Source organism: Dendropsophus ebraccatus, chromosome 4 (assembly GCF_027789765.1).
Source record: "Dendropsophus ebraccatus isolate aDenEbr1 chromosome 4, aDenEbr1.pat, whole genome shotgun sequence".
Classification (NCBI taxonomy): domain Eukaryota; kingdom Metazoa; phylum Chordata; class Amphibia; order Anura; family Hylidae; genus Dendropsophus; species Dendropsophus ebraccatus.
The window spans coordinates 105,338,133-105,352,999 of NC_091457.1; the positions used below are offsets into that span (position 1 = coordinate 105,338,133).

Genomic DNA, 14,867 nt, shown 5'->3' on the forward strand with positions numbered 1-14,867 from the left:
TATTGGTCATTTTGGTGGGGCATGGTTTTGCATGTAATGCCTAGACCATGCTTCCACCTCTCTCATCTACAGAAGTATCAGCATGGACAGGCAGAGAGAGGAAGTGAAGTGCCAGAACTTAGAAAAAGGTAGGACCTTTCCTGCTCTCAGGATATCACCTTTAAAGTGACTGTACCACGAGGCCCAGGCTGAAGCACTGGAGGCGGGCCGACCCACCTCCAGTGGGAAGAAACCCTAGCCCCTCTATGATAGGGTTCCATTGATTCTAATGGAGTCACGTCATGGAGGGGCTGGGGTTTCTTCCCACTGGGGGTGGGTCGGCCCGCCTCCAGTGCTTCAGCCTGGGCCTGGTGGTACAGTCACTTTAAAGGGCATTCTCTATAGGGATTCAGAGCATTGCAGAGGCAACTGCCTCTTGACATCTGTATCTTTAATAATAAATATTTTTTTTTTTACCAGCTCGCAAATGGCACAGGAATGGCATCAAGAAGCCCAGATCTCAAAGATATGAGTCTCTTAAAGGGGTAAGAGCAGCCAAACATTTTACTCTTCTTTGGTTTCTGCGTCTTATTGTTTTTGTGCCTGACTGTGTTGCCAGATTAAGAATGTCAGAGCTCAGTTTTTATCACCTTATTAAAACCTCTTTATGTCCACTTGCCAGAGAGAAACAGTGTAAGTTTCCTTATTTAAGGCATCCAGTGCTTTTTACATAAATGCTCTGTATTAAAAAAGTAATATAACACTACTTGCAGTAGCGTTGGTTGTAGTACTTCTAGTAGTTTCCAATGTGGGAATGTGTGCGATGTGCACTGGGAGCGGGCCCCGGCCAGCGGCACAGCTACAACCACTTACGGTGTTCCGAGATAGATCTGTCAGGGACGAAGGCGTAAGGTTACGCTGAAATGCGTAGGATGGACTTTTGATCCTCTTGAGACTCTATAGAGATACCTTGTGACATCACACAGATCTATCTCGGAACGCCGTAGCTGGTTGTAGCTGTGCCGCCTGCCGGGGCTGGCTCCGAGTACACATTGCAGTCATTCCCACGTTGGAAACTATTAGAAGTACTAGAAGCAACGCTACTGCAAGTAGTGTTATGTTACTTTTTAATACAGAGCATTTATGTAAAAGCGCTGAATGCATTCATAGATAATGGAGACTTATATTTTGCGAAGGGGAGGGGACCGTTCCTCTGTTTCACAGTGGATACCCAGAGGTTACATCTATGTGTTCTGGATAGATGGACTCTCCAAATACTGGTGCCAATATTGTTTTAGCTCATTTCCAGGGACCTTTGCCTTTCATGTCCATGCTTAAAAATTAATTTTGTGGAAAGATGGAGGCTATTGGGTTAGGTTGTCCCTCAACTCTAAAGACCCTGTTTTATCCTGCCTACTGTTCAGAAACTTCGCCCTGAATAGGGTGCCCTTACCCTATGGAGCCTTGCAACAGACTTGTCCCTTCTATGCTCTTGAAGGTGTCTTCTGGGACTTTGACAAATTTGACAAAATGGGCAGGGAATGGAAGAGTTAATAAAAGAATAAAGCCTTGCTGTTGCACCCAGTCCAGTGGACCCTGACGTTGTCCCGTATGTACACTGTGTATGAGCAGTCTTTTGCAAATTGTATGGGACGTTGGAAATAGCACCTCTTCCCCATGTACAAATTTTTATGAAGGCTGGTTAACAAGTTTAACCCGTCCCAATTTGTTTTCCTGGTTCATAATGCTTTTCTAAAGTGTACCTGTCACTTAAAGGATTTCTTTCTTTTCTTTTTGAGATTCTATAGGGGGCACGTCAAAATTGTGATCAGACAAGGGTTAACAGTCCAGACAGTGGCTGCTCTCTAAAATGACTGCAAAGAGAAACAAACAGCTCAGCGCTACTTTCCCCACTTTGTATTTGCAACCTCGATGGTCCCATAGACTTATGTTTTTTTCTGTCGTGTGGTGCACAGCTGGGAGAGAACCCTCTTGACACGCATTTCTCGGCAAGTTCTAGTGATCATTTTGGGTGGTAACACCCAGACCTTGATCAATCAAAACTGTTATGCTGTGTCAAAGCTTTTTAAACAGAGAGAGAGACTGACAGATTCCTGTAGGAATTGCTAATCGCAGTTGAAATCCAATATGCCCAACCTTTGTGTCCTGAAACTTGACATTTGGGGAGATTCACAAAGCCCCATTAAAGGAGAAGTCCCACAAACTGTAAAAAAAAAAAAGAGTGAGAAAATAAGTCTACCATCCCTGTGTCTCTGTAGCGCTGCTCCTGGGTCCAGTTAATATCAGCCGGGGTCCTCCAGCTCCGATAACTGCAACATCATGACCCCAGCTGAGTGATTGTCCGCCCAGCCAGTCAGTGACTGGGCCTGGACACTGCCCGGTCACTGACTGGCTAAGTAGGCAGTCACTCAACCAAATTGTGACGTTTCTGCTGCAGGAGCTGGGTATGTGATTTACCTGTCTTCCCGCAGAAGATGACAGCTGGCAGTGATTAACGGGACCTCTGAGTGGCTCGATGGAGGCACAGGGACGGGTAAATTCACTCTTGTTTTTCTCACCCCCCACCTGCCGTTTTTACATTTTGTGGGACGAAGGGTGCGTTTACACAGACAGATTTATCTGACAGATCTTTGAAGCCAAAGACAGGAACAAACTAAACAGAGAACAGGTCATAAAGGAAAGACTGGGATCTATCCCATTTTCAAAGCCATTCCTGGCTTTGGCTTCAGAAATCCGTCAGACAAATCCCTCTTTGTAAACGCAGCATTACTCTTTAACATTAACTTTGAGCATGCTTGGGTTAATCTGCAGCATGTGGCATCTGATTAGCAGTGGCTGCCATAGGCTGTATCAATGTTTTCCGGGACTCCATAGGGCTGCATGCAAATTCAGCCGCCGCTAATCAGATGTCGTACACTCTGGTTTGGACAAACCGAAGCGTGCTCAAAGTTTGCTCCGCTCTTGTCAAAATGTCAGTCAGAAGGGGATTCTGACAGGCTAAGGGAAGAGGGAGTTTGCAAGGCGTCAGCAACTGCATCTTGCGCATAGTTTTTTTTTTTTTTGCAAACTAATTTATTTTCAAAAATTTTCCAAATAACACACGAGCAGATTACATCCGCAATAAAGATATAAGGCTAGCTTCGACAATAGTAACAAGTATACAGTGCCCTGCCGAGCAAGAACAAGATCCAACTCTTAACAGCAAAAACAAAATGCCCCCCCCCCCTCCCCCCATCTCGCAGAAATAAGGTCACACACACATACCACTCCAGAGTTACTAGTAAATTAGTCGCGGATTTTGAGGGCCCCCAATGTACTTGCGCATAGTCTTAATGTGTCAGATGCCTCAAAGTGACTATCAAAGGCTATCTGCATCCCAAATGGCTGACCCTGTTAGGGCAAGGAGACACTTTGTACCTTTCATATATCCATATGTGCGTCTCCAGTGAAGTGTCAGTGGTGTATTTTTACATCACGTTTGATCATTGAGCCCCACCACCCATGTTTAATTTCTTAATTTTCTTGTATATTTTTTCAGGTTGATCCCAAGTTTTTGAGAAACATGCGCTTTGCCAAGAAACACAATAAGAAAGGAATGAAGAAGATGTTGGCAAATAACGCCAAAAATGCGAAATAGATATGTTCTGTGCCGATGTCATTTGAATAAAAAAAAAAGTTGTTGAAGTCATTGTTCTGTGTCAGTTTGTAGAATCCAAGTGACTGTTGTTATACATAAGACCTCCCCAAAAGTTTATCACCCTAGGATAATACACGTAACTTGGCATAAGGGCCTTAATTGTTAAATGTTTTGCAACTGTAAATATTTCTACACGCTCCATCGCTCATCACTGAAACATTGTAACTAGAGATGAGCGAACCGGGTTTGAGTGGATCCGAACCTGAACGTTTGGCATTTGATTAGCTGGGGCTGCTGAACTTAGATAAAGCTCTAAGGTTGTCTGGAAAACATGGATACAGCCAATGACTATATCCATGATTTCCACATAGCCTTAGGGCTTTATCCAACTACAGCAGCCACCGCTAATCAAATGCCAAAATCTCTGGTTCGGATCGACTCGAGCATGCTCAAGGTTCACTCATCTCTAATTTTGTAACTAAACGTTATTCTTAGAAATTCCCTCCTGACCACACAGCTGACTATATCCAATTACCAGCAAACAGCTCTTGAAGATAGAATTGGTATATGTATATGAGGAGGTTCCAAAACCTGTCGATCACACCAATGTCTACAATTTCCATATAATTTACAATCCACATCTGTCAAAATCCACTGGCTGGTATTTTGATACCATATATTTTTATACATTCTATTTTATTTTAGTGGTAAAATAAAAAAAAAAATAGTACTAATTGCCTTAAAAGGTGCACATTTGGTGTATTTAAGCCATGTGCCCTTTTACTGTTGAACACTTCAGTAAGCTATGCCTTGCCAGAAATCTAGTGTACAACATTCATTCCTCCCCCCGAAATACTGTCTTTTGAGGCAGAAGTCTAGCGTTTGTCATACAGTGGTGTTGCTGCTGCTCTCATTCTCTCATGCTCTATATTGCACCTCTGCTTGTTCAGCTTGCCTGCTGTGTATAAACTTGAACTCCGTAGGACGTGTATGAAGAATGTAATTCTATTACAGCAAGTGTAAGAAGGAATCTATGATCTGCAAACTGCATTTGTTCTCTGGAATAGGCGAGGCAACTGATAGAGTGCTTCCTTATATCTGTCAGAAAGATTAACCCCTTCACGACCCATGACGTGTATTTATACAGAAAGGGTCCATGTACAAAAACGAAAATTGGCTCTGTTGCTTTTGCAAAAACAGCATAGCAGGAGGATGTCCATGCTTAGAAAAAAACATGGCTGCTTGGATGGGGTTCTGCAGCTCCATTCATTTGAGGTGAATGGAGCTAATTTGTGATACCACACACAACTTGAGGACAGGGCTGACGCTGGTTTTGCAAGGAGGTAGCTTTTTTTTTTTGCTAATCCTGGATAACCTATTTAAGAAATTTGAATCTGGGAAATGCCTTCAAGAAAGGTTATAAGAGGGTAAACATCCCATAGAGATTAATATTTTGGTATTGTACTCCAGTGAAAACTTCTTTTCAATCAACTGCTGTCAGAAAATACCAAATATTTGTAATTTGCTTCTGTACTGGAGTACTGCAGGACATACAGTACCTTCCCGGAGAAGCTGAAACAAGGACTCTGGTGCCTGTTTCAGGCTTCGGAGATCCTGTGCTGCATTATGGAAGATCGGACAGGCTGAAAAGGACTATTTTTGAATGAAAGATGTGGTGTCTTCCAGTTACCAAAGTTACATCTGTCCCTCTCTTTATATGATCTCTTTCCATCAAACTGAACCAGTAAGCTGCAGCGGGGTCCCTGTTAATTGCGCTGACTAGCTGATTTAGCTGGCTACATAGTCTAAGGTAAACTGTGGAAGGTCACCTTGTAAAACCCGTGGCTCTGGTGACAAGGACATTGGTGGGCTGAACTATAAGAGAATGCCAGCGAAAGCAGCCCCAAGAAAGTCGGTTGGTCCGGGCTCCCCCAAAGATCTGGGCAAAGCAACAAAACTGGATAAGTATTTAAAATCTCCATTAGGGGCAGCCAAAACCAGGAACACGCATCCAATTGTATCACCAGAGGCCGTACAGGGTCCCGCTGGCTCAAGATTCCGCGTGTTGCAAGTGGAGGGGGAGGAGGCGGGCTGCCCAGCAAATGTGGCTCCAGATGTGTTGGAGAATATCCTCTCTGAAGTTAAAAACTGTGGGAAATCCCTGACCGAATTAACAGCAAATGTGGGGTCATTTGCCTCAGAGGTATCATTTATAAGAGCAGACCTGAACAAAATCAGAGATAAGGTGGGAGAGATGGAGAAAGTAGTGCCTGACTTAAAAAAAGAGGTGGGAGATCTGCAGAAAACAACTAAATTGCTAAGAGGCCAACTGGATGAGACGCAAAGAAGTCGAGCCAGATGGTCGATCGGAGCCTGATAGCATTCGTTTGTCATTTCCAGCCATATCTTCTCTTCCTTCACCATCTTGTGGAGTTTTGGAAAACTTGACCTGGATGGCCAGACTGGGTAATCCAGCACCATCTTGGCTACCTAATGAAAGTGACAGAATCTTTCCTCCATAGTTTTGGGACCACACTTGGGCTACAAATCCCTGTGTTTGTGAAGTTGTTTCTGAGGCAAATATGTCTTCCCTCTGGCCAATTGATTTTTGCAAATATCTGTATGGTAAGAGCCACAGTTGAGAGATGGCATCTGCTATCCTGTTTGTATGCCCTGGAACATACTGTGCACTCAAGTCTATTCTGTACGCTACAGCCCATGCTTAGAAGTATAATGCTTTGAGGCATAACTTAAAGGAGAAGTCCGGCAAAATTTTTTCTTAAAGTATTGTATTGCCCTCCAAAGGTTATACAAATCATCAATATACAATTATTATGGGAAAGGCTTATAAAGTGCTTTTTTCCCTGCATCAAGGTTTCACTTCCTGGATAAAATGGTGATGTCACGAGTCGACTCCCAGAGCTGTGTGGGCTGTGGCTGCTGGAGAGGATGATGGCAGAGGGATGCTCAGTGTCCCTCCAGTGCCCTGTGTCCCTCAGTGTCCCCCTGCCATCATCCTCTTCAGCAGCCACAGCCCGCACAGCTCTGGGAGTCGGGTCGTGACATCACCATTTTATCCAGGAAGTGAAGCCTTGATGCAGTAGTAAATGCAGGGAAAAAAGCACTTTATAAGCATTTCCAGTCATAAGTGTATATTGGTGATTTGGGGGGCCAATACAATACTTTAATAAAAATTTACGCCTGACTTCTCCTTTAAAGGGGTTATCCAGCACTACAAAAACATGGCCACTTTTCCCCCTACTGTTGTCTCCAGTTTAGGTGCAGTTTGCAATTAAGCTCCATTTACTTCAATGGAACTGAGTTTCAAAACCCCACCCAAACTGGAGACAACAGTATGGGGAAAGTGGCCATGTTTTTGTAGCGCTGGATAACATGTTCATTCTTCAGCGCGGACAGAGCAGGAGCGCGCGCCTCCCATGGACTCCCATTATGAGAGGGAGGCTAACAGCATTCCGCCGCGGAATGCCGCTAGTTTTCCTCAGTGGGAACGAAGCCTTAGCACGTATAAATGATGCACTGAAGTCGCTGTATATTGAATTCAGCAGTCCCAGCTGTGTGGCTTCCTTCCTTACAAGTCCATGTTGTTTTTACATTTCCTGTTATATGGTCATTTCAGCAGGAAATTCAGTTGTAGGTGCATAGTCTGTAGTCTGATTTTCCTACCATTATATTTTTTTTTAGTTATAAGCACATTTCTGAAGTTATAGGTGTTTACAGAAATACTTTCTAGCCTGAACCCTTTTTCTAAATCTTTAGAACCAGTCTCAGTGAACCATCTAGTTTGATAACTAGAGAGGTGGCTTATTCAACCCTATTGGCTAAAGCTATGTTTACACGGAACGATTATCGTGCGAATTTGCACGATAACGATCGAATTCGAACGATAATCGTACGTGTAAACGCAACGAACGATCGAACTACGAGCAAGAAATCCTTAATTTTGATTTTTGAACATGTTCTTAAATCGTCGTTCGCAAAAAATTTTCTGTACGATATATTGTTCCATCTAAACGCTGATCGTTATAATAAAAAAATCGTTACTTCAAAATCGTTAATTGCACGATCGGGCGAATTATCTCTCCGTGTAAACATAGCATTAGGGTGCTATTTCACCGGCCCGATCAACGATGTAAACGAGCACTGATCTGCTAGATCGCCGCTCGTTTACTGGGCCTATTCCACGGCCCGATGATCGTTGAGCGAGGGCTGCAGGGACATCGTTACCTATGTCCTTGCAGCATACATTACCTGTCAGGTCTTCTGCTCCGCTCCGTCTTCCTCCCCGGGTCCCGCGCGCTCTAGCTTCAGAATGGCCTTTCAGCTGACAGGCCACTCAGCCAATCACAGGCCGCGGGGGTCCCGGCCTGTGATTGGCTGAGCGCTTCGTCAGCTGACAGGCCATTCTGAAGCTAGAGTGCGCGGGACCCGGGGAGGGAGATAGAGCGGAGGAGCAGACCTGACAGGTAATGTATGCTGCTGCTGCTTCTCAAATTATTGGTCGCCCGCCGCGCACCGCTATTCAACCGTAGCGATGCGCAGTGGGGGAACGATGATTTTAGGTCTGGCCCTAAATGAATGATCAGCTGATGACACGATCATCGGCTGATCGTTCTCTCTATTTCACAGAGCGATAATCGGCCGAATCGGGCCAAATGGGGCCGATCCGGCCGATTATCGTTACTGTGGAATAGGGCCCTTAAATTTGCCCCTGAATTTTTCCAAGCTATTTATGCATATGCAAGCAATGCATCTAATCTGTCCTCTGATCTGACGCAAGGTTTTCTTCTCTGAAATGGAAATCTCTCTGAGGGAAGGCATAGGATATTTTTTTTTATTACATTAAAGACCTGATGGTCTGATGTTATTATTTCCCAAAAGTGTAAAAAAATAAGATCTTAAAGGGAATTTTAACTTGCAATTTCTACCTGATCCTCTGTGATATTGTCTCTTGTGGAGTCCTTGGCTGTATTCATGGGTCTGTCCTTGGGCCCTAAAGAACCAACTCTCTCTTTCTTTAATTAGTGGGGTCTCTTGAGATCGGAGAAGGATTTATGGGCTTTGTACTTGCCCCCAACCTCCTGAATGATTTCCAATCTCAACAAGTTATTTCTAAATAAGGAAAGTTATAGTATTTAGGGATTAGGTTGGACATACCCTCTTCAGTTATCCAGCTAGCTCTTCTGATGTTAGTAATTTAATTGAAAGTCTGCCCAATGACTAGTAATGAAGCCTGGATGAACTCCCGGTGGCTTTAGATGCAGCCCTAGGGAGTCCTTGACAACATGGATACATCCATAGGCCAGAAATAGTGGTTGTTGTTTGAACAACTACGGCTGTTTTTATGAAATATGGCCGCTGTTTTTACATAATGTGAATCTGGCCACAGACTGTATTCATGTCTTCCTGGCAGCCCTCGGGCTGCATCTAACTTTTCCAACCACTGATAATCAAATGCTGAGCGTTCAGGTCTGGACAAACCTGGACGTTCGGCAAGTTCGCTCATCGCCGCCTATGACTAGTACTGCCTTGCTTCAAGCAAGGCCAGTAGAGGCTAATAAGACCTAGACATTATGACTGGCCCTAATAATTCCGCTGTTATGATTATACCAATGAGCGCTTGTTGCGTCTGCCACTTTAGATTGGCTATTTCTCAGTGTGTTTTATAGGTAGTGTCACTAGAAACAGACGTGTCTGTCATGGACAGCAAAGCTGGATCAATCATGGGCTCTATAAGTTTTTGAATGTCTGGTATACTAATATAATTGTCCTTTTTAATTAACATGGTTCTGAATACTAACTGAGCAAAATTCTGCATGTCTGATGGATCTGTGATGGCCCATCCATGAGAGCAATTTACTCAGATGTGCTTTGCTAATGAACCCCACTCTAGACATCTGTAACTAACTACACTCAGTGAGATTCTGATTTGGAGAGTTTTTAGCATGATGGGGGTAATAGTCCTTGTGTGCAGCTCAGACCCTGCTCTGTATTCAGCACACCATGGCAGCTCAGACCAGGAATCTTGGCAGCGGGATCTGCTTGGTCTTTCAGCAAACATGTATCTGGCTACTGTTTACCTCTTTTGATTGCAGTTTGTTAGGACTGTAGTGAAGTCATACCCCAGCCCCTCAACCCACAGGGAGCCCCAGAGACTGAGGGTTCGAGTTCAGTTATCCATTAGCCCATGTTATCTGCCAGCAGTTGCTGCACGCTGGAGACAGATTCGCCATGGAGCTTTTCAGGCGCTGTCCTGTATTCACTGCTCTGCTCCTAATACTATGTAATGCAGGACACAGCCATGGCACTGCGGTAAGTACAGAGTCCATGAAGGGTCTGAGCTTCTGTCATAGTAATAGAAGCAGGCAGTCAGGCGTGTATATTGCACTTTTCATATACTGTATGGTTACCACTGAGGGATCTAACTTAAACAGAAAATTACTTATTGGTTAAATTGAGTGTGGTGACATAAGGGTTAAGTGTGTGGTGATGGGGCCAGCAGATGGCTCTGAGGGTGGTAGGAGTAGTAGTACTTCAGGGTACTGAAAGGGTGTGTGATGGTAGTAGTGTCTTTCCCCCAGGGTACATTCTGTGTAATGCTTCTCGTGGAAGGAAAGTAGGTTGCCCGTGGTGTTAAAGGGAATCTGTCAGGTCTGTACCAGGTACAGAGCTGCAGACAATGGTCGATAAGCGATAGGGAGATAAAACAAATGATGCCTTTGTCTGTGCTGATGGCCATTTGCAAAGTAATAAAATTGCATTTTTCCTTGGAAGCTGAAGTGACACAGCTATATGCCAGTATCTGTGGTATTACAGCTCTGAATCATTCACTTCAGTGGAATTGAGCTGCAATACTACACACAAACTGAGGACAAGTGTAGTGCTTTACTCTTTATCTTCAATTTTTAAAACAGTTTAAAACAGGATTGCAGCTTCCTCTTATAAATGTACCTTGATACTTTTGTTGTGAAACTTAGCAACTTAGCATTCAGTGGAATTGAGCACAGAGTGTGTGGAGTTCAATGCCTTATCAAGTAAACATGAGCATACCACAGTGTTATGATGGTCACCTACAGATAATAACCAAAAGTGATGGCGCTGAGTACTCCATGTTAAAGGGGTTATCCAGCGCTACAAAAACATGGCCACTTTTCCCCCTCTCTTGTCTCCAGTTCAGGTGTGGTTTGCAATTAAGCTCCATTTACTTCAATGAAACTGAGTTTGAAACCCCACCCAATCTGGAGACAAAAGAGGGGTAAAAGTGGCCATGTTTTTGTAGCGCTTGATAACCCCTTTAAGCTTATATACAAATGCAGTGACCTGGTGGAGCAGCACAGATGTTGCTGAAGGTCAGCTGGTCCTTATAGTCCCACCAGAGTAGCAGGTGTGTGCTGACCTGGTCCTGTGCGCTACCCTGAGGATCACCCCACAATGAAAAAGAAAGGGGGCTGCACTAGCGTGTTGGTTTAGTGACCTGGGGAATACCCTGGTTAACAATGTATTGGCTACTGGCAATTGGGGCACCCTTGAGGATATGCGTGTGGGAGTAAACCAAGATTTTGGAACTCGAGGAATTGTGCTGCAAATGGGTAACTTTATCTAACAGTACAACTTCATCTATAAAATTTAGGGACAAAGCTTAAACTTTTCTAACAGTTGTTATCTGGGAAGACAGGAGATTGCTGGCTATAGAGTTTACTCATGAAGTATCAATAAAGTGCTGGAGTTAGTTCCTTAGATGGTTATTCCCAGCTCAGCCAACATAGCTAAACTTCAAGAGAAATATTTTTGCAAATACATTTATTTAGCAATCTTGCCTCCTTCTCATATGCCTACTCTTTCCCTCCCATTGTTGACAGATCATTGTATAATGATGATAATAATTAGGGATGGTCCGAACCTGCCGAGGTTCAGGTTTGTACGAACCCAGACTCTCGGCAATGATTCCCGTTGTCTTTAACCTCCGTGGAGAGGGTGGATAAAGCGGGAGGACCGCCTGGAAAACTGGGATACAGCCTATGGCTGTGGCTGCATCCTGATTTTTCAGGCGGTCCTCCCGCTATATCCACCCTCTCCACAGAGGTTTAAGACTGCCGGAATCATTGCCGAGAGTCCCGTTTCGTACAAACCCGAACCTCGGCAGGTTCGGACCATCCCTAATAATAATAAAAATAGGTTACTGACCACCACTCTGCTCTGTAAGCAGTGGTCGAACTGTTGGTGAGCCTGAGGACTAGAGTTGAAGAACATTGACCTAGACAATGACCTGTCAACAATGAGAGGGAAAGAGTAGCATATCAGGAGAAGGAGGCAAGATTGCTAAATGATAGTATTTGCAGAAATATTTAAAATGACGAGTCCTACAAGATTATCTATATTAGTTAAGATGGGAATACTCCTTTGCGTCTGTAATGACAAAGTAATAAAACTGGCTGGGTCCCACTGGTAGAAGGGCGGCATATACCCAACCAGCGGTCCACAAAGCTGAGAGGTCCTTGAAATTGTTCTCCTCTGGGAACAGAGACAGCATGAAGATGTTCCACCATGTGACATAGTGGCTGCAAAAAAGAATGTCCTTCAGGCATGGGCTTAGTTGAAATTCAGGGTGTCTGTAGTCGCTCCATGTGGTGACCAAGACTTGATTCCACATGATCCTGGTAGGCCTTGACAGCTAATTGAACTTCTAAATCTAGACCAGAGACCTAACTTTGACACTAAGGCTCCCCGAAGACCATGAAATCTAGAATAACTGTGTATTTATAGATGGCTAATTACGCAGTGGCCATGCATGTGGTTGGATCCTCAGTCATCCACGATGGATAGTTAATAACTTGATAAAATAAAACAGTAGGTATTTAAGGTGAGCTTCGTCATAAAACAATAGAACTGTGGTTGGATGATACACAAAAAGCAGTTTACTGGATAATCTTCTCTCACAGGCGGTATAATGCAGACCAGATACCAATTTATATATCTGTATCTCATCTGCTTTTATTATTGTACTGTTTGGCATTAAATGGGTACAGAGCCAATAAGTAGTGGTCGCCAACTCAGGGAAGTGGTTAATAGGCAATGTGCTGAGGATCCTGCACCTTCATTGCATTTTGTATCCCTGCCCACTGTGTCTATAGAGCTGATGAATGTAACCACAATGTTATAATGTTACAGGCAGAGCCATCACTGCTCATCCACAACATGGACATTGACTGTAAGGTAACATCACGCTTTGCTCACACCTTGATTGTTGCCAAGATTGAGAACCAGTTGAACTTGTCTCATGAAGTTGTGTTTGATGTGGAACTTCCGAAAACGGCGTTCATAACCAATTTTACCATGTGAGTCTTTGTTTATGACAATCCTGAATCTTGTGTAATGACTGGTGTAGGATGGGATATAAAGGCACGATTCAGGGACAATTCATAAATATGCATTCCGGCTGATTCAGTAGCCTATTTGTAAGGTTTAAATAAATAAAAAAAAAATGTTTCTCAGTTGTCCAAATGGAACTGAGGCGAAGAGTCAAACGCAGATGTAAACCCAGTCTAATAATGTTATAACCACAGTTTTCCATTCTCCTTTACAAGTAGCCCAAGGATGGGATTGTAGTATTCTTCTTGCTGTGGTTGATTCTTACTTTGCTTTGTGTGAGTGCACCATTTGTGTATTTGCAAGGTTACAAATTCTCAGTTTGATTAATATAAAATCTTCTTCCGTCATAAGGACAATTGATGGAGTCACTACTGTTGGTGTGGTGAAGAAGAAGGCTGAAGCTGAAGAGCAGTATGGAAAAGCAGTGTCCAAGGGCCAAAACGCCGGACTGGTCCAGTATGTTTTACCTATAATGTTTAATCAATGGTTTAAAAAATGTAGAAAGTGAACCTGACAAATATTCAGGTTTAGTAACATTATTCAAACCTGAGCGCACAGCTTTTGATTCCCTGTGGCTGCAGAAGTTGGATGCCGTCCTAGGGCTGCCAGTAAAACATGGGTATAGCCATGGGCTGTATCCATGTTTTCCAGGACTCCCTAGGGTGGCATCAAACTTTGGCAGCCACAGGGAATCAAAAGCTGAACACCTGTACCCCATAATCACTACTCAGTGCTGTATATCTCCAGTACTGAGAACCTCCACAAACATTTTTCCTCCTCTTATAATGCTGACTACGACTACGATGTTACTGACCCTTTAAAAGACACAGGTCACAAAGTTGTAAGTGCAGATAACACATATATCAGTTTGAAAAAAAACCCTGAGGTGTGCGGTAGACACGATATAGCAAGCAGATTGCACAAATATCAGTTAATACCTGGAATTTCTTTCTATTTATAGATCTATTGGACGGAAAATGGAAAATTTTAAAATCTCTGTCAATGTTAGAGAACGGGCCACAGTAATATTTAAACTGACATACGAAGAATTGCTGAAAAGAAACCAAGGGATGTACCAGCTGCAGCTGAAGGTGAAACCCAAACAGCTAGTAGAGAAATTTCAGGTGAGAAAATAGAATATAACATAATCCCCCAAAAGATCAGTGCACTCCCCCTCCTGAAATACTCTGTGCAGCTAGAGCTTCTGCTAAACTGTTAGTCCATGACCCCCACAAGATTAGCACATTCTTCAAAATACTCTGCACTGCTGCAGTACCTTGTAGGACCTTGTACTATGTTGCTTTACAGATAACAGTAGACATAGTAGAACCTCAAGGAATCAGATTTGTGAACACATTCGGAGGTTTCATGACGAATGATCTGATGGACACAGTTCAGATCGATCACAACGGGAACAAGGTATACAAACAAGGCTTGTCTGACTTTGCTGGCGGTATGAGTTAATTCTGCTGTTAACAGTGTTTATCTTTCAGGCTCAAATTGTGTTTAAGCCAACATTGGAACAGCAGCGTAAATGTCCAGCATGCACAGAGACACTACTGGACGGCGACTTTGTCATTAACTACGATGTCAACAGAGAAGTGTCTGCTGGGAATATACAGGTGACTAGTGGTCAATATCAGGGTGGTTGTTATTTACTATATAGAGCAATGAGAGGAAAGATCCAACTCTACTGCAAGAAGTTTCAGTGGTCACTAGCCATCTAACGAACTATTAAGGACTTTATAGAGCACTTCTGAGCAGTTTAAGCAGTGAATAAAGCAATGGGTTGAGAGAATGCTACTAGAGATTTCAGCAGGTTTTTTGGTTTGTCTCTCGCTAC

At 43.5% G+C, this 14,867-nt stretch overlaps 1 protein-coding gene and 1 long non-coding RNA gene across 4 annotated transcripts in view; both read left to right on the forward strand.

Moving 5' to 3' along the window:
- Positions 1-3,688, forward strand: part of LOC138788590 (uncharacterized) — a 5,955-nt gene extending 2,267 nt beyond the window's left edge. Inside the window, exons 3-5 of one of the 2 annotated variants that reach the window (XR_011362619.1) lie at positions 460-524; positions 2,438-2,533; positions 3,539-3,688. This is a non-coding gene — a long non-coding RNA (uncharacterized lncRNA). The remainder of the gene's footprint in view (positions 1-459; positions 525-2,437; positions 2,534-3,538) is intronic. The other variant, XR_011362618.1, reaches the window with a different exon arrangement.
- A 6,127-nt stretch (positions 3,689-9,815) lies between these two features.
- The window catches only part of LOC138788591 (inter-alpha-trypsin inhibitor heavy chain H3-like), a 36,238-nt gene continuing 31,186 nt past the window's right edge, over positions 9,816-14,867 (forward strand). For both annotated transcript variants that reach the window (XM_069966622.1, XM_069966623.1), the window contains exons 1-6: positions 9,816-9,967; positions 12,824-12,990; positions 13,376-13,480; positions 13,986-14,148; positions 14,333-14,443; positions 14,518-14,646. In XM_069966622.1, coding sequence (XP_069822723.1) covers positions 9,887-9,967; positions 12,824-12,990; positions 13,376-13,480; positions 13,986-14,148; positions 14,333-14,443; positions 14,518-14,646 — 756 coding nt within the window. In that variant the 5' untranslated portion in view covers positions 9,816-9,886. The remainder of the gene's footprint in view (positions 9,968-12,823; positions 12,991-13,375; positions 13,481-13,985; positions 14,149-14,332; positions 14,444-14,517; positions 14,647-14,867) is intronic.